This window comes from Dipodomys merriami, unplaced genomic scaffold (assembly GCF_024711535.1).
Source record: "Dipodomys merriami isolate MVZ:Mamm:240054 unplaced genomic scaffold, mDipMer1.0.p SCAF_21, whole genome shotgun sequence".
NCBI classification, from domain to species: domain Eukaryota; kingdom Metazoa; phylum Chordata; class Mammalia; order Rodentia; family Heteromyidae; genus Dipodomys; species Dipodomys merriami.
In genome coordinates, this window is record NW_027203493.1 from 9576506 (window position 1) to 9595934 (window position 19429).

Sequence of the window (19429 nt, forward strand, 5' to 3'; positions counted from 1 at the left end):
TAAATCCAAGAGACTCTTAGCTCTAATTAACCACCAAGAAGCCTAAAGTGGAGCTGTGACTCAAGAGGTAGAATACCAGCCTGTATGGAAAAAGCTAAGGGGCAGCACCCAGGTCCTGAGTTCAAGCCTCACCCCCCCACCCCACACACATCATTCTTCCAAAAGAGCTTAGAAAGAATCAAACATAAGATGGGTACAGCCAAGGCTTGGAGGTTCCTAGAAGCCCTATTCCCAAAACTTTCCCCTTCTCACCATGCACTTTCCACCCTTCCAGCCCCTTCCAGCCCCTTCAGGGCAGAATGGTGGTGGGTCAAATTCCTTTGGCCTTTTCACTCTTAGCTTTGAAAGGCCTCTGGCCCAGGATAGAGCTATAAGCATAACACAAGAGGATTCTGGGGGAGAATTTCCCCAGTTTGGGGAACTGAACAGAAGGTTGCTAATTACTTTGGGGACTCTGAGGCTGGGCTGTCACTCTAAAATAGCAATCTCTAGTATATGAAGGAAATGATTTAGAGTGCTCACCTTGAGCTGAAGAGCACAGGAACAGCGCCCAAGCCCAGAGTTCAAGCCCCACGACCGACCAAAAAAAAAAAAAAAAAAAGGAAGTGATTAGTGTTGTTAGTAAAGCATCTCTTTTGGTAGAACCAAGGACCTCACATTTTCTAGGCAGGCTGGCTACTGCTTGAGTGACATCGCAGCTTTTTTTTTTTTTTTTTTTTTGCTTTAGTTATTTTTGGAATATGCTCTCCTGGTTTTTTGTTTTTTGTTTTTTTGTATTTTTGGCCAGGCTAACCTGGACTTCAATTCTTCTACCAATAGCTTCCTACATTGCTGGGGCCACAGAGCCTAGCTACTACACCCAGCTTATTGATTGAGATGGAGATCTTGCTAACTTTTTTGCCTGGGCTGTCTTTGAACTACTCTCCTCCAGACCTCATCCTTCTGAGTAGCAAGAACTGTAGGCGTGAGTCACCATATCCTGCCCAGTAGAGTGTATCTTAAGTGAATATGATGCCATTTAATCCTTCAGCTCTTTTGAGATGGGTGCTGTGAAGAAAGGGAAACTGAGGCCCACGAAGGCAACCACCTAACAGACCTTTTACATTGTATCCAATAAACCACAGAATTGGGATTCAAACCTAGATGTGAAGCCAGGCTCTAGACCACTGACAATGGCACCTTTGTCAGCTCCAGGGAATCCACCGCTGTTATGGACAGACCCCTCAGGCCAGCTGTGTCCTAGAGGCTCCCTCCTAAAATTCATGAATCCAACACTGGGAAGGGGTGGGGGAAGGATTAGAATTCGAGTCAGCACAGCTGCCACTGGCTGCCCACCAACTCTCAGCTCAGGCCCAGGTGGACAGACAATGAAAGCTTAGAAGAGAAGGTCTCCAAGGTGAAGGGCAATGGTGAGAGGTGAAAAAGGGAATTACAGACCATGCTTCCTTCTGGAGGGGTGGCTAGGCACAGGGGGCTAACCACTGGTGCCCTGGGGATTGTAGGAGAAAGCAGGGGGGGGGGAGGAGAGAAGAAGAAGATCCCTGCCCAGCTCCAGAATGCCCAGCCAATGAGAAACAGGAAATCTGTCTTTCTGCCTCTCCCTAACTCCAGCTTAATTTTCAAATGTCACTGACCTCCAACAAACAGAACCCTGCCCCCCCTGCCCCCCTGGGCTGTCAATTAAGCAGTCCCAGGATGGATGGATGGATAGGCTTCTCTAATGCAGAGTAAAAGATGAAGGGTGAGCTGGATGCTGGTGACTCTTCACACTTGTAATCCTAGCTATTCAGGAGACTGAGATTTGGAGAATGATGGTTGGAAGCTAGCCTGGGGGCGGGGGGGGGGGGTAAATCATGAAATTCCTTCTCCAAAATAAGCAACAAAAATCCAGGCTGGGGGCATGGCTTAAGTAGTAGAGCACCAGCATAGCAGGCAAGAAGCTTGAATTCAAACTCTAGTACTTACCAAAAACAAAAACAAAAAACAAAAACCACAAAAATTAAGGTTGGAGAGTGGAGAGGGGATGGAGTCTGTATCCCAGATGCCAAAGGACTTTGGCAAGGGACTTTGGCTTTGTCTAAAGACACCAGGCTAGAGGAACCTCAGATTTCAAGGGATCCTAAACTTTTTTTTTTTGGTAGACTCTACAAAAGAAAGAGGCAGTGGGGGATGGGCTGGGAGCCTCAGATTCTTCTGGTCACACAGACCTTTCCTCCTATTACTTGGGCCTCCACTTCTCCAGCTGAGAAATGGGTTCCCATCTACCTCTCTGTCTGCAGGCTAAGCTAAGGCAGATCTACCCCTCCTGAAAGCAACTAGCCAGCCTCAAGTCCGCTCCCCCTTTCCCCGCTGCCTCCCCACCTGTGTATGTGGGTGATGTGTGGCCCAACTGCCTCCATCCACCCATCACATCATGCGCAGCCTCGTTTGTGAAACTTTAGAGGACCCGCTTCCAGGAAAGACGGGACAAGGGGGAGAAGGCACCGGGGACTCCAGAGTAAACACCTGGCTGGGGCCAGTTGGCTAATGACATTTGGGAATTCTTCGTGGACTTAAATTACCGTGTTCTCCGTTCTAACCAATACGCACGGGGTGGACCGGCTTGGACTCAGAGGCGGACTTCCGGTTCCAACAACTTTCCATTTTTTTGGCGGAGGTGGGGGGCTGCACAAGATCTAAGGTGATCTCCAGACCTCCTGTCACAAAATCTCCCGCTAGGCTTTCTAAGGAGGTCTGTGGGGCCCCGGTTCTGCCTGCTCGGTAGCCTGGCCTTGAGCTCTTGGCTCGGTCCCTGCTGGGACAAAGTGGGGGAACAAAGAAGTTGGGGATCCCAGATCCTAAGCGCACCAGGCCAGCAACAGCTGCGCATGGAAAGCATCCGGTGCCCCGCGCCCCCAAGAACAGGAAGGCAAAAAGAAAAGTCGCTTTTGTTCCTGGGTGGGCAAAGGTGGGCCACTTTGCCAGCCGGAATGGCAAGGTTGCTGGTTTATCAAAACCTTGGTCGCTCCTCCCGGCTTTGGCTTCCTACCGGGCTCCAACCGAACCTCGCAGCTTGTGAGCCGCCGGACGTTTCTAGAACACCTCGTGTACCAGGCAACTAGGGACTTCTCTCGGTGAAAAAAGAAATGTGTCCCCGAATGCAGGCTACTTTGGTCCCCCTCGATGCCCGCTGGGCGGTATTAAACACCACGCGGGGACAATGGGGAGACCGAAGCTAAAGGCGGGTGCCAAGCGTTCCTTCCTTGGCCATAGTTCCAGAATGGCCAAGCACTTAATTTCGGGGTACAGTTCCCTGGGTGCAGAATGGGCAGCGAGAAGCTGCCAGGGCTGTCCTACAAACAGACTAGGCCCCACCCGGCACCCCCCGCCCCGATCCTCCAGCCGGTTCAAGACCTTAGACCCCCTTGGTTGTGGGAGCGCAGTGCGCGCTCGCCTCGGCCTCTGAGCGCGCGGAGACCTTGGGTGGGGCAGACCCTCCTCCCGCCTCCCGGGGATGGGGCGCGGCCGGACGGCAGCAGCGGGGGCGCTGGAAACCGAGCTCCGGATGGCGCCTTGGTCCCCGGGTTCCAGGGAAATTTGCCCTGGGTTTGGGACGGCGAGATGCCTGCCTGGAGGGAAGAGTCACATCTGCTTCCCCTGGTGGATGCGGGAGAGCTCTGAATCCCCCGCCTTTGCGGTGTTACTGGAGAGATTTCCTGGGATTGTAAAGGGAACACACACACACACACACACACACACACACACACACACACACACACACACACACAGAGCGCGAAAGGGTGAGGAAACTTTCCACCGGTCCGCCTTAGGGATCAATCTTAACTCCAGAGATGGCTGCAACAGTGCCTGAGTTCTGAAGTCACATCACCTGCGTTTAAAATTCCAGGTTCAAATCCCAAGTCCTCTGCCCACCTTAGGACCACCAAAGACCCTCTTCTTTATTCGCTTTAAAATAAGACTCTGCAACTCTGGGCATCGCCTTATAATAACAATTAAAATATTTTTTAAAAATAACAAAATGAGAAGCGGGGTTCCATGTAAGCTTATTGTGAGTACTGCATATATCTAAGCCGCCAAGAGACTCCCCACCGCTGTCATTATCTTATCCTTATTTCCAACAGGAGTTTGTATAACGGGAGGGGCGGGGGTATTGGTAGGACATAGGAATACCTTCTCCAAATCATTGACCTCTGGGCTTCTTAGGGTGGTAACTTGCCCTACCTGCCTATTCCCTGCTCTCCTGGAGTGTTCAAAATGTCCTTTTAGTGGCTCCAAACGCCTGAGAAGCTTGTCAGACTCCGACCATTTGTAGAGGTACAAATTCAACGCTGGTGTCCGTGTCATTCAGAAGGAAGCTGAGGCTTGGAGCCCCTGGGGAGGTCACTCAACTGCCAAACTCCTCCTGGGTTGGGGAGTCCCTCACACAGTGCCACTGTCCTCACAGCTGGGCAAGGGGTGGGAGTGAGGGTTTGTGGCAGCTTGGATTAAAGGAGATGATTCTGACTCTGTCCTGCCCTTGGAAAGAAATAAGACAGTTCTGATTTTCCCACCGTTTAAGGACCCTCTAACTACTCAGTCCTCAATCCCAAAGCTCTGCCTCAAGAGCTCCAGTCCTGAGCCACCAGAACCCAGCAGCTCCCAAGTACCAGGCAGAGCTCCTCATAGTCATTCGTTTGTTCATTCATTGGTTCCATCACCAACTTGTTCAACCGAGATTCTCTGAACAATGCACCTAGGATACAGTGGTCTGGGATTGCCTCCTAGCAAGGAGATAGACAATTAATCCTATGCACGTGAGAGACTGTGTTTCATCGTCGCTGGGCTGGTAAAGGAAACCTCTCTCTGAGGAAGGGAAATTCAGACTAAGGCTGGGAAACAAACATTTTCTTGCCTCTTCCCTGTTCCCCTCGCATGAGTGCCCCCTTGTCCTGGGAAGGAGAAAATTGTTTCTGGGGAGCTGCCTGGGAGAAATCAAGGTGAGAAAAGTGCAGATCACTGGGGATAAGGGCACAAGACCGGAAGCCAGGCCCCGTGCTCACCCCCCTCAGTTACCTCCCCCAGTAAGGAGTGAAGTAATGGGGCTGCTGAGACACCTCCTGGCTTATTAAAGGGCCTGCAGAGAGGTAGACAGCAACCCGGGGAGCATTGGCTAAAGGAGAGACACTGCCTGGGGAGCAGAGCCCAGGGCCAGAGTTAGGCTTCAGCATCCTCCAGGTGACTGGCTGAAAAGCCTTCTTAAGGAGGAGCTGGGCACCATGGCGAGGCTTCCCACTCACAGGAGGGATGGCTGATGGACAAATGGCTGAATTCATGATTTTACACTCGTCAGCATCTGCGCTGACAAACCCATAGGCATTTCCTAGCCCACAGGCATACGCTTTTCCTTCCTTGTTGCATTCCTAAGGTAGAATGTAGATGGTAGAGGGCTCCAGACGAGGGGGCAAATTGGAGAGATCCCAGTGAGTGCACCCAATGCTGTGCTTAGAATGTCCAATATTTGAATCCCAGATGGACAAGAAAAGGTTAAATGAGGCAGTACTAAAGCAGACCATCAAAGCTCAGGTGAGGAGTGGTGACCGGCAGCTTTGGAGTGCACCTGGCCCTTGGAATACCACGTGACCTTGACCGCAACTACCCCCCCATTTCTGCTGCCCCCCTCCTTTGTAGGTTAGGAATCAGATGGGAGGGGAAGTGGAAGATTGGCCACCACCATCTTGGTGCCTGTGGACAGCTTCTGGGCTCTAGAGACTGGAGTAGAATGTTTCCTAATGATGCCTTCAGGGAAGTGAGTCTCTACGCCTTGGGAGTCACATAGCATTTTCATTCATTCATTTAACACACATTTTATGAGCAACTGTGTTGTGCCAACCATTGTGGTATATACGACAGGTCTGTTACTGTTCTCAGGGCCTGGGCCTGAGGGGCCAGCAGGCTGGCTATTAACATTTTGATTTTGGAAGGGGAGGTGAGTGAGCAACTGGTTATCCTTGGCTACTGGAATCTCAAAACTCTTGGAACTCTGTTCTGTGCTGGAAACTTGGAAGGAGTCAAGAGGCCAGGGATCTAAAACTCCAGCCTGCATATTTTGTTCTACAAATATTTGTGGGGTACCATGATCTAGGAGGCAAGCCCAAAAGGGTTGAGAATAAAGTTGGACAACTATGAGGTCCTGGATGGTAAGCAGCAGACAAATGAAGGCATCTACCTAGACTACCTAGAAAATCCAAGTAGAACCCCAAATCACCAGCCAGATAAAAGCATAGGATTGATAGTGGTAACTTCAGGTAGAGAGAACCTGAGGTAGAACTTGGTTCTAGAAATCAAAGAAACTTTGACTAGTTAGGAGCATTTAGGGTGGTGGCAGGCTCCATCACCCTTTTGGTTGGAAAGTGATTTAGTTTTGATTAGTAGTAGTATTAAGTAGTGTACAAAGAGCTTTCAACTCCGTAGGTCAGGTTATAAGTACAATGCATCTTGATTAATGTCAGCTGATATAGGTTTTTGGTTTGTTTTCAGTGATTTAGTTCCATCCACGGAGACTCTGTCTGCCCATGACAAGATGGGTATGAGAGGACAGGCATGTGCCGCCATATTGATGTGGCTTCTGGCACAACAAAGGCACAGTAAATGCACTAGTTTTAGATCTGCTGGCCAGAGATGGGGGACCTTGACCGGCAGCAAGGGAGGAGTTTGTGCCTCGGCGCCCCTGGCTTGGTTTGGGAAATATCTTTATTAACGAGCACTTCAAGGTAAGCCAAGATGGAAACCAGATGTAGGATTGCACAGTCGGCAGTGAGCAGATACCGAGGGGTGGGGTGAGGCAGAGATGGGTCCAGATGTCGGAGGTAGGTGCACAACCTCCAGGTATTTTCTTTGGGGCACCATGGGTGCTAGAAGTCTCCATCCTGGATATTCCTGGTTTAAAGCACCTAGGTCCTCTTACCTCATGCTTACGCTCCCTCCAGGTAAGTTTTGCACCAGGGGTGGATTTCCTTCTGATGTAAGGAGATTGCTCTTAGTGGTCTTCCATCAGAGTCATTCCACAGCTGGACGCCAGTTTTCTCCTTGGGTCTTGATGTTTAGGCTCAGCTTCTCAAGTCCATTGAGGCTCCCAGGAGGGACAACTTTCCTATAAGCTATTTTTGACTATGTGACCTCGGCCAGGAGTTACAGCCTCTCTGAGCCTTGATTTGCTGGTTGGAAAATTGTAGAATCAATCTCCATGACTTAAACTTGTGAGATGCAAGGACTTAGTTATGTGAATAGAGGGATCTGGACAGGTAGTCCATCTTTCTTTTTCTTGCTGTGTGTCAGTTGGTCCAGGGGTCCAGAGACCACATGAGGGGGAAATCACAAACCATCAAATCCAAGCCATGGAAGTGGTGATGCATGCCTGTAATCCCAACACACTAGTGGTGGAGGTAAGGAGGCTTGCCAGTTCAAGGCAAGTCCGGGCCATCTAGTAGAAACAAAACAAACAAACAAAAAACACACCCTCATTTCAAACAACAAAATAAGAAAAATAAGACATCCAAGCTTCATGTTTTACAATGGGAAGTAGTGAGTTCCTTACCTTCCTCAAGCTGTAGCAGGTGACAGCAGGGCTAGTGTTTCTGGACTCCCTACTCTGAACCTGACCTTGCAGGAAACCCACCTGGCCATGCTCAGAAGAGAGGCTTGACCCCCACTGGGCCTGGGGAAGGGAAAAGTGGGCAGCACCCTGAGCCAGTTGAAACAGCCCTAGCTGGGGGTGGGGAGTGGGGACCAGCCAGTGGCTCAGTTCCACACACACAGCCAACCGCACCGGTATGGTGCTGAGAAATAGTTTAAAAAGACGAGAAAGGTGCTTAAGATGCCAAAGTTCTTGTGTTCATTTCGAAAGGCAATGATGGAAGGAAACAGAGGCAAAGGTGCGGCCAAGCCGCAGCCCGTGTCTGGGGAGTTTGAGCATACGCATCCAAAACTCCCGCTCATTCCCAAGCTCGACTCCCAATGTCAAACTAGTCTCGTTTATATTAGTTTCCTCAATCTTCTTCTTCTCTTAACCTGTCAAAGCAATTTTGCATCCCCCGCCCCCCCTCCCCACACACACACTAGGCCAGAGCTCGGACCTCCTATCAATTTGAAGCCCAGAGTCCTGCGAGTCTCAGCACCTCGGATCCCCAGCCTAGAATCCAAGAGGCCCTCAAGCACCCCCAGGGTTTGAGTCCCGCCCCCCCTTCCATTTGCCAGTTAGTGCAAGTAGCATCTCCTGAAGAGAGGAAAGGAGGGGCGGGGAGGGTGGAAAGAGGAGGGAGGAGGCAAGGGAGAAGGAGGGAAGCAGGAAGGAGCAAGTCAGAAAAAGAAATCACTTTTTTTTTCCCCTTCCGTCTGAAAACCTTAAGAGGGTTTGGGAGATCTGGTCAACTTTCCGAAACATCTGAATCTTTTTACAGCTCTTGGTTCTTTCCCTGGACCAGCTGTGTGGAGGGAGCAGAGAGGTGGAGAGAGAGAAGAGGGGAGGAAGAGAGAGGAGAAGAGAAAAGAGAGAGGGAGAGAGAAGAGGGGAGGGAGAGAGAGGAAAGGAGAGAAGAGAGAGAAGGGGGAGGAGAAGGGAGAGGAGAGAAAGGAGACAGAGAGAGGAGGGGAGAGGGAAGAGAAGGAAGGAGAGAGAAGAGAGGGGAGAAGAAGAAGAGGAGAGGAGAAAGAGGAGAGGAGAGAAAGGCAAGAGGGGAGAAAGGAGAGAAAAGAGACAGAAGGGTGGAGAGGGGGCAGAGAAGAGGCGGGAGGAGGGGGGGAGAGCGAGAGGCGTAGCGGGGAGGGGAGGGGAGACCGCGGGCAGGCCCGCAGCCACCGCCTCCCGCCTGCCTCTCGGAGCTCCGGGCCCAGGCGCGCGGTGGCGTCCTCGCGCCCTCGCCGGCGCCCCCGCCCGTCGCCCGCGCGGGCCCGGCATGAACGCTGAGACTTGCGTCTCGTACTGCGACTCGCCCGCAGCTGCCATGGACGCCTACTACAGCCCGGTGTCGCAGAGCCGGGAGGGTTCGTCGCCTTTTAGGGGATTTCCCGGGGGCGACAAGTTCGGTACAACTTTCTTGTCGGCCGCTGCCAAAGGCCAGGGATTCGGGGATGCCAAGAGCCGGGCCCGCTACGGCGGCGGCGCGGGGCAGCAGGACCTGGCGGCACCCCTAGTCGAGAGCGGCGCCGGGGCGCGGGGCTCCTTTAATAAGTTCCAGCCCCAGCCACCGACCCCGCAACCCCAGCCGCCGCCGCCGCCACCGCAGCCCCAGCCGCCGCCGCCGCCGCCGCCGCAACCGCATCTCTACTTGCAGCGGGGCGCCTGTAAGACACCCCCAGACGGCAGCCTCAAACTCCCGGAGGGCAGCAGCGGCCACAACGCGGCCTTGCAGGTCCCCTGCTACGGTGAGTGCGCGTGCGGGCCACCTGGGGCGGATCGGGGGGGTCCGCGCCTCCGACAGCCCCCCACCCCATCCCATCCCATCCCCTGAAACCCATTCGGGTAGAGAAAGTTAGTGGGATCGCGGGCTAGGAGGCTCCGGGGCCGGCGTGGGGACTGCGGGAGGGAAAGTGAGGATCGGAGATGTGGAAGGGGTCGCGGGGAGGGGGGGGGCGTCCCGATCTCCTTCCGAAGTTCCCCCCCTCCCCCCGACACACACTCCACCCCGGCCCGGGTCCCGAACACTCCGGCCGTTACACTTCGTCCTGAAGTTGCTTTCCTTGGGTCTCTCTTCGCGCTTTGCCCAAACCGATCCGTTTTGCGCTGCCCCGCGGGGCCCGATTGGAAGTGGAGGCTGCGTCCTGGTTCCCGGCGTGCGGCTTGGGAGGAGGCGCCGAGCCGCGCGCCGCCGGGACGGACGCGGGGCTCCCGAGCGGGCGGAGGACTCGCTCCACGCCTGCCGGCCCGCCCGCCCGCCTGCCCGCCCGCCCGCCGGGGGCTCCTGGGTTTAAAGAGGGTCGCAGGTGCGGAGCCCTGCGCGGAGTCCGCTCGGAGCGCGCGTCTCGCTGAGCGAGCGCTGGAAGTCGGGGAACCACAGAAGCGCCGGTCGGGAGAGCCTGGGGGTCCCTCGCTCCCCACGACAACTCCAGGAGTCGGAAAGCGCGGCTCTCCGAGGGGACGACAGCCCGCCACACTTTGCGGGAGCTTCTTCCCCGGGCGATCTTTGGGAACCGCGGGCTTCGGAACAATAGTTTAGGAAGAAGCGGGGCGGGAAAGTAGGAAGCTGTGGTCGCTCGGCTGTGGGAAGATGGAAAGGGTCGGGTCTTGTCTTGGGACCACAAGGAAAAGGAGGCTGTTGGCCTAAATGACCTCCAAGCCCCCTTGAGCGCGGGACGTTAGGCCTGGGTCTCTAGAGCTCAGCGGCCATTTACCTTGGAGAGAAGCGCTCAAGAGCCGAAGCCTAAGCCTCTCTTCCTCCACAGAATTGGGGTTGGGGGCTCCCAAGAGGAGAGGAGGAAGCTTGCAGTTAGGAACATCGCCTGGGTGCAATAATGTCGTCCACCTCTTCCCCCCCACCCCCCAAAGGGCTTGGCCTTCAAGCAGGTCCGTAGGGAGGTGAGCCGATCCTTGACAGGATGATAGATTTGTGCTGGCCTAAGCTGGAAGTAGAGATGGTGGGCAGGCCTGGAAACTGGGGTGAGACACGGTGGAGGACTTCTTGGCCAAAAGATTCTTAGGAAAATAGCCCATGGCGCCTACATGCACTTTCTCACATTCACGTTTGCAAGCTTAGAATGAGCTAATAGGTGGTCTTGGACACACAACGACTTAGACAGCCATACAGTTATTTGTCTACATTTGTGTTCTACACATATCCCTCTTCTTCATGATAAAACACGATTACAATCCAAGTAGACACACTTAGGTGGCCTCAGATAAATTATGCACTCCCAAGCCTACAGAGTAAGTTTGGAAAGATCTGGTAGGCTTTGCCCACTTCCTCTACCTTTTCCTGCCCACCTCCAGCCTAGAGTGAGGGCAGGCACTCAGATTGCCAACACTCACAGCGCCACACAGCTTCTCCTTCCATGTTCAAATTCAGGAGCCCAGGCCCTGACATTGGGCTCCTACGTGAGAGCCTAGATTTGGGGACTTCAGAGGTACATTACACAAAAACAGGGACTCATGTGTTTTCTCTCTTGCACCACACGCTGCTGCATTTTCATATTTTAAAGAAACTCAAAACTGTGGTGAACCTCTGAGGAAGCTGAGAGATAGATAGATAGATAGATAGATAGACAGACAGACATATATACATACAGAGGGGGACCAGCTCCCAAAGTTCCTGGTCACGAAGATGCCTTCAGAGCCAGAGGGAAAGATTGGGCATCCCCTCCGACCTCCTGGATCCTCCTGGCCAAACTAGCTCATCCTTGTACTTGTCTTAGCCATCAGGGCTGAGGGAAAAGGCTAGCCACTTGACCTAAGGCTGCCCCTAACCTCCAGTGTGACCCCAGAGCAAGTAACCCCTCTAAACTCCCATTTCCTCACTGGTATTAGGGCAATAATAGAAAGGTCTCACTGGGTCGTAAATGTCTCAGGGGGAGCTCCTTCCTCCACAGTTTACTTCCCTAGCTCTCTGCTGTTTGGAATGGCCAATTCAGAACACAAGGCAGGGCCTTCCTTGCTGCCTGTTTCTGCTTGGACAAAGTCAGAAAGCTGTAGGTTAGAAGGGAAGGCAGACCCCTAGACCTGGCGGGACCCCACTTGTCTGCTGCCTAAAATGGAGGCTCAAGGCAAAAGATGATCAATGAATGACAAATCATTCCCCTCCTTTCCCTTCTCAACAAGAGTTTGCCTGGCCTCTAGGAGATTTCTGATTCATGTAGGGAATCTAAGCCATTCCATGAATGGCTTAGATTCATTGGGTTCAAGATGGACAAACTGAGGCAGGGACAGGCTCTGGACTTTGCAAGAGTGAGCCTCTGGAATTACTTTTCTAATCTGCCAGCAAGCAGGGAAACTGAGGTGGACAGAACTAATAGTTCTGTGCCACAATTCTGAGTAGTCTGGGGTTCAAGAAAAATCCTAGGATGTTCCCCAGAGGTTGGGGAAAAGGCAGAAGCCAGATTTTGGCCTTGGCTCTGGGCCTGGCCTTGGCTCATCCGGGGACCCCCACTACAGGCCTCTCAGACCGGGAGAACCCTTGCGGCTCAGAGCTGCTCCATTTGGAGGGGAGGCTGGAAGGCCTGAACGCCAGCTCCTTTCAGCTTCTATGCCACTCCTGGTGTCCAGACAGACACACATCAGTGGGAAGTGCGGACCAGGAGGCCGGGCCAGGGCTGCCCTCATGGAAGTCTTCGACCAGGTCTTCTCTGGGTTGCCCAAAGAGATAAGAGAAAACCTCGGTGGGTACAGACGTTCCTACCCCATCCTGGGCCTCCGTTTTCATAGCTCAAGGTGACTTCAGGAGTGCGGGGGGGGGGGGGGGGACATCCGCATCTGTTTACAAAAGAGTCCCCTAGCTGGTGGTGTGCGGGGAATTCTTACCCAAACTGGACCCTTCTCTTCCCTCCCTAAGCCCCTGCCGGCGCTTGGGGTGTGTGTGGGGTCTCCTGAGCTGTGCCAAATTGAAGATTCAATGTTTCTCAGCGATGCTGGAAAGCCTCCCTGTCCCATCTAGGGACACCTCGCCTCCAAATCCTAGGCTTCGCTCGAGGAGGGGGGCGCGCGGTGCGGGACAGCTGCGGGGAGGAGGGAGTCCCCCATCTCCTCTTTCACTTTCGGTTCGGTGCACGCAGGTTTTCGTGGGAAACCGAGAGCCACCTCCCATCCCACCCCACCCGCACCGGCGCAGCGGGCTCGGCGCCCGGGGCTGGGGAGACCCAGCCTGGCCAGAGCCCCTCGGATGCCGCTGCCACCGAGGGGCGCATCCTGATTTTTCGAATTAGACGCAATGTTCAATGTTAAGGATATTTTTCCTCTACCTCAATAGGATCCATACACCACGAAATGTGTACGCTCCTCCGGGGTCTGGAATTTAGTCTAAGGACGGGGACTTTATCATCGATATTATTTTGTATAAAAGAGATCCCCGCCCCCGAAAATAAAAATAAAAGAGAACCGGAGATTTGGGGGACACACAGTAAGAGCCCTCGTGTGATTGTGGGTGCGAAAAGGAAACTCTCGAACCTGGGCACAGAAGTGTAGGTGCTCCAAGGCAGAGACGTCACGGCCAATTTTAGAGGGGAGATGCTTTTTTTTAATGTTTAATTTTCTTAATTTCCTTAGCCACCAGCTTGCCCCTAACAATCTGGCCAATACCCATAACGCTTTTTAAGTAGAAAAACAGAAAGCTTGGATCAGAAGTCTAAATGATTTGAAATCAATCGACTCCTACGAATTTTCTCTACTTTAATGCACGTTATAGTAAAGGCTTGGATTAAAAGTCGAGATTATTTTCAATCATTACATAAAGGCTTGGATTTAAAGTGGAGATTATTTTCAATCAGCAGGCTTGCTCGAGTCTTCTTTATTTTAATTTACATATTAAAGGTAATTGAGGAAAGAAAACTCTCAAATGAAAGAATTATTCGGAACGTGTGTAACCTACACTAGTAGAAGCTGGTTCAAGATTTGTTTTAAAAAATCGACATGAAACTTGGGGGTATATATATATGCATATATATTTATAGCAAATGGTTTTAAGGTGCCTTCAGGGAACGTTTCGGAGTGCGGGGATGGGTTTTGCGCCTCGAGGTCGAAGCCTTCCCACTCCGGACGGCGTGCGTGGTGTGGGTTCTAAGTCCATGTCACAACCCGCACTAGATTCCAAGAACCTGGAGGTGAAGGTGGGGACCTCCGGAGCCATCGGAGCCCGAGCTAGAGATTATGACACGCTCTGTGGGTGGAACATAAGTTACACATCCTAAGTAGAACCTCGCCAAAGTTCTCCAAGGGCTTCGGTTGGGTGGACCCGCTGGGAGCCCTTTTGCGGACGTTACCTTTCATTCTCCTTTATGGGGGAAGCTTCGCCCGGCCTCGTTTGGGAAGATCGCCTTAAAATTGGAAAAGGGGGGAGAGGGGAGGGAAGAGAGCCGAAGAAAGCGAGCGAGCGGCCTTAGCTGCGGCGGCGGCTGAGATGGGGGTGGGGGGAAGGTTTGCGGCCGGTGCGCAGGACCGGCACCCGGGTTCGGGTTCGGGTTCTCCTGCTAACCCCTGGGATCTGAAGACAGAAGGCCGAGAGAGGAGGCGGCTTCCCTCCGCCCCAAACCCCGAAGGCTCTGCGGGCGTGGAATGCGGTAGCCGGGAGGCCGAGCCTGAGCAGCGCTGCCCAGCGCTTCCCGATCCTTCCCAGCCGAAGCTATCTAGGCGGGATTGATGGTGAAAGCCTGATGCGGAAAGTTGAAGGGATCGAGAACCCCCTACCAGCCTCAGAGCTCGCCCCGAAGACTCCCCCCCCCCCGCTCAGAAAGCCCCACGAACTTGGGCGCAGACCCCGTCTGGGTGGGACAGGGAGGGCGCCGCTCGGTCCCCGGCCCACCTCGCCTTGCTGGGCGCCACCTGACCACGTGCGCCCTGCCGCCGTCCGGTTCTAGCGCCCGGCTTGCTAAGGGAGCTCGGAGAGCCGCTAGATCTGGGAACCCGGAGTGCTCGATCCTCTCGATCCTCTCCATCTAGCTGCAGATCCAGAGCGGAAGCTATAATGGCTCCACGCGCCATCGGCTGCTCCGGCGGGGCGTTGGGTATCATTAGACAAGCAAGAAGAGGCCTTTCTTCCACACACGCCTTTGGGCCGGGGGCGGGGGCGGGGGACGGGCATGAGGAAGGGGAATTTCACTCCGGCCAGCAAACCCTTCCAGGCTCTGCTGGAACCAGTGATTTCTTCTGGGGGAATCTGTGACTGGTGGCCTCGGGCGACTATGCCCCAGAGGTGCAGCCCCGCGCGCCTGTACAGCTGTGTTCATGAGGGATACCCTCTCTTCAAGCAGCCCGCCCCATCACCGTCACCTGCTTCCAGGTGCCAGGTAGCCCCAGGGCTGAAACTCCTGAGCAGCCAGGAAGGGGCTCCTCAGAAAGGCTAACAAAAATCCACGGTGTCCAGGAAAGTGCTCACCCTCTACCTGGCACATCTGCCACCCTAGTGAAGACCCTCTTTAGCCCACCAGCATTCACCAGCACCAAGGGGGAGAGGAAGAAATAGTAAAGGAATTGAGGCTCGGAGGAAGAGAGTCCGGCAAAAGAGCGGTTCCTAGGAGCCAAGTGGCTGGGCTGGGTCAGGCTTTCGGTTTCTGACTTGAGAGGCAGCTAGCAAGCTCACTGGTACTGGAACCTGGTACTGGGGTGCCCTTTTGGACAAGAAGGGAGGGTCACTTGGAGATACCAGATGAGACTAAGAGGTGACCTAACTCTCCATGCAATGGACGGTGCGCTAAGGGGTTGTGAGGTGCGGCTGGCTGTGCCCTGCGCATTGGGCACCCAGAGGGAGTGCATACATAAAGCAATTCTCTGGAGGGGGTTGCTATCCTGAACGGGGTGTGTGGGGGGGCGTGGAGCATGGATGTCAGCCCCATTTACTTCCACAGGACTGGACTGTGCAACCCTGTTCCGAGTGGACTGCTAGTTGCGTGCACGCTCCTAGGGCTAGGACTAACCAGATCTCCAGGCTGTGGACCGGTTGGGAACTGCAACTGTTTGGGCTGCCTCCATGGCTCGGCGTTTGGGATACAGGGAGCAGAGTCGGAGCCGAGAACCAAGTTTCTGCAGTTCTCAATTCCCTGCATTGCCTTGCAGAAGTCCTTTGAAAGCCGGGTGTAGGCCCTCTTGGGATGTCTCCATTGACCCCCGTCTGGGCTCACCTTCATCCTCATTTTCCTCTCTCCACGTTCCCACACATATTTTTGTCTGGAAGAAATTATGATCAGCTTGGGCAGAAAAGGCTTCTGTCCTTGGGAGCAGAAAGAGATTTGGAGAGGGGCTACAGCCCCAAGAGAGCAAAGAAGGCTGACCATCCCGGAGGTGGGTTTGAATCAGGTTCTGGGCTTACAACTCAGCTTAAGCTTAAAGAGGTGTGAGCATCCTGTGATTCCTTGCTCCCTGGGAGCGTATGTGGGGGGTGAAGTCCATGGGGGCTCCCAGATGCTCCTGCCCACACTTTCCTTGTATCTTTTCTAACTCCTCCTTTATTTGGCACCTCTTCATAGGCTGGGGCTCCCCTAGATGAATAAACTGAGCACACACTTCTTGTGCTAAGTGCATCAGCTTTGAAGATTATAGAGCTGCCTTGGCTAGGAAGCTGATGGAAGGGTTGCTGTTTGGAGAGTTGCCTCCTGCCTGGTTCCGTGCAGTTATGGGCCTATTCCAGTATATTTGGCTGATGGATGTATGAGTCAGATCAGTGTCAATTTATGAGTTTGTGTGTGCAGGTGAGAGAGAAGAGCATGAATTGTGCATACTCTCTAGGTCAGCATACCCCTGCCCAAGGATTACAGGTTATGATAGTAGGTGTTGATTTGTGTGAAGGATGTAAGTGTTCCCCAGGACTTTAATCTGTGTACCTCAGTATATGAGCCGCCTGCATTATAGGCATGTATCTGAAGGGACCTCCTACATATGGTTCAATATGCCTCTCAGCAGAGCCTCTCAGAGTTGTACCCCAGGGCATCTGTGTGTCTCTCATACCTGGGGTCTTCCAGCTGATTGCAACTCTCCAGGAAGGCTGATTCAGTCTCTCTGTGGCCAGTCTTCAGCAACCCTCCAACCCCCCTCTATGCAGACTACCTGCAATGCAGTGAGGCTTGTCCCCTACTTTCTAGCTTGGAAGTGTCCCTTATGTCCTATGTGGCTTGTTGCAAAAGAGAAGCCAGTCTTAATTGGGTGCTGGTGACTCATGCCCTTAATCCTAGCTACTCAGAGATCTGCGCATCACAGTTCAAAGCCAGCCTAGAAAGAAGAGTCTGTGAGAGTCATGTCCACTTAACCAGCAAAAAGCCAGAAGTATCGCTCAAGTGGTAGAGCACCAGCCCTGAGTGAAAAAGCCACTCACTTTAGTTCAAGCCCAATATTTACACACACGAGAGAGAGAGAGAGAGAGAGAGAGAATGAGAGGAGAGCAACGCCAGCTTCACAATCTTTATATACACCTTAAAGCCTATTTAAAAGATGAACAAACTAAGGCCTGAGGCCTTTTGAATCTCACAGCTAGGCCATGAGAGAGCAGGAGCAGGAGGAGTTTGGGAAAATCTAGTCAGTCTCCTCCATGCAACCCACCACTCAGTACCCAATAAGGCAGCTGTAGCCTTCAGTCCCTTTTCTGTCTCCTGAGAAGTGAGCAGATCCCACTATGAGCTCCCGGGGATTTAAGGGGAGCAGAGAGCATGTGGAGAGTCCCTGTGAGTTTTTGGGGTCCTTTCTTACATGTGACATCCCTAGGTTTGACTTTCTTTCCTAAGGGCCTGAAATCCATCAGGCAGGGGTTGTCCAAGGCCATGTGACCAGCTTCTTCCTCTCAAAGATGACTGTCATATCAGGCACCTTGGTCCCTCCAGACACACAGCGTTATGGTGGGGAGTCACCCCATGTTAGAAGAGATAGCTAGAATGTTCACCTTCACCCAGGAGGGTCCTAAGATGGCTGGTTTCACTTATTTATGGCTCCCCAAGATTTCTCTAAAGATCGGGAGCCCTGGGTGCAAGTCTTGGTTTTTCCATTGAAATAAGCATGGCCTTTAGCATTCCTCTCCAGTGCCACTCAGCGGCTCGGTTTGTGGGGATTAGGGGGAGGACTCTTTGAGCCTCTCCTGCATATGAGGGAAGTGAAGGGGATGAGAAGGTGGTCTCACCCCTCCTGAAGGTGTCCGGAAAGTGCAAACGGTGGTAGTGCAAGTTTGATTTGTTTGTTTTGCAGTGCCAGGACCTAGCTTGCTAAGCAAGTGCTCTACCTCTAAGCTGAACTCCTGTCTCCTGACAGGTTTTAGGGTAGGGATGAGGGGTCCGGGGGGGTCCCTCAGGATGTAGAGACCTCCCTGAGGTATCATCATCCCACACATTTGGCCACATGGACACGTTTGCACGGCTCCCCTCCTGTGCCGAGCTGGGACAACTGCACCTCCATGGCCTTGGCCTTCAGGGGAGGGAGCTCACATGGGGACAGGAAAGACAAGCCCAGGAGTGACTCTGTAGCTCAGGTTTCTGGGGACCCAAGAGATCTCCCCATCTGTGAACCCTTTTCAAGGGTGCCAGGCCTAGCACAGTGTCCGTATGACTGGCATGGGAAGTTACTGGATGTGCCACTGGCCAATATGGGTGCAGCATCTGGAAAACCAAGCAATTTGGAAACAGTACCACTCCTCGATGAGAGCTGCATGACATGCTATTTTCTTCCATATTGTTTCCAGAACCTAGAGCAGGCCCTGGATGTGCAGTAAGTCTCAGTAAACACTTGCTGAGGAGTGAATGAATGAATCATGTGGGATGCGAGCATTCTAGATGCCCTGTAAATCTTTTCACCCTCCCTTCTGTCTTCCCACTAGAAACATGGGGTGACAATCTGACATGCAATTCTCTCACACCCTGGTAGAAAAGGATTTTCTTCTCTGCTGGGAGTCTTGTGGGGCTGGGGGCAGGGTGCTCTCAGTTGGTCCTGTTTTGAGCCAGCCTTAGTATTTTCCGATTCTGGCAGTTGGAGGAGCTCCGTCCCCTGACCTGCTTTTACCTAGCTTTACCTCCAATGGCATAGCCTGGTGTCTGGCCACTACATCCCTCCAGAACTAGCTCTAGTCATGTGGGTACCCTCCCCATCCTCACTTCTCTTCATGCCTCGCCTGAAGAATGTTCCTGCTCCTTCTTGATGCAGTTCCATTTCTTGGGCCCCCCGTTCCCACCTGAGAACTGCTGTGGTTCTCCCTTGGGACCCCAACCTTTCCTTCCCTCCCCCCAGGATCTTGAGACACTGACTCCCCCTCCCCCGACACATACACACTCAAGGGATGCAGCCCTCTGCTCCAGCTAGGATGCAACCCTAACCTCTGCTATGTCGCCTGTTCAAGAGCCTGGGCTCTCTTCCCACACCCCTGGCTCCAGCTCCCAGCACCTACAACCTGTGGGCATCAGGGAGCTGAGCCTCATTGCAGGACGTTTGCAATAGGCATCATGTCCCCCTTTGGCACATCCAATGCAAGGAACATACATCACGGGTATGCAGGCTCTGGTGTTCTGCTGCCTTGGACTAAGGAACTCTGGCCTTTGCCAACTCTCTGACCTTTTCAGTGAAGAGTCCCCTCATTTGTAAATGGAGATTTAGAGACACACACACACACACACACACACACACACACACACACACACACACACACACACGGAACTGTAGACAGATGAGACCCATGACACAATGAGACCCAAACTTGGGGGTGTCAGCACTCAGGGGTGGGAGCCAGCCCTTTCAGGGGATGGTGTGGGCAGAACCATGGAAGGGCTCCCTCCCTGCTTGCTGGATACC

At 53.2% G+C, this 19429-nt stretch overlaps 1 protein-coding gene across 1 annotated transcript in view; it reads left to right on the top strand.

Annotated features, from left to right (window-relative positions):
* The first annotated feature begins 8930 nt into the window (after positions 1 to 8930).
* Alx4 (ALX homeobox 4) overlaps positions 8931 to 19429 on the top strand; it is a 41294-nt gene continuing 30795 nt past the window's right edge. The window contains exon 1 of the mRNA XM_070032038.1: positions 8931 to 9399. Within this exon, the coding sequence (XP_069888139.1) occupies positions 8931 to 9399 (469 nt within the window). The remainder of the gene's footprint in view (positions 9400 to 19429) is intronic.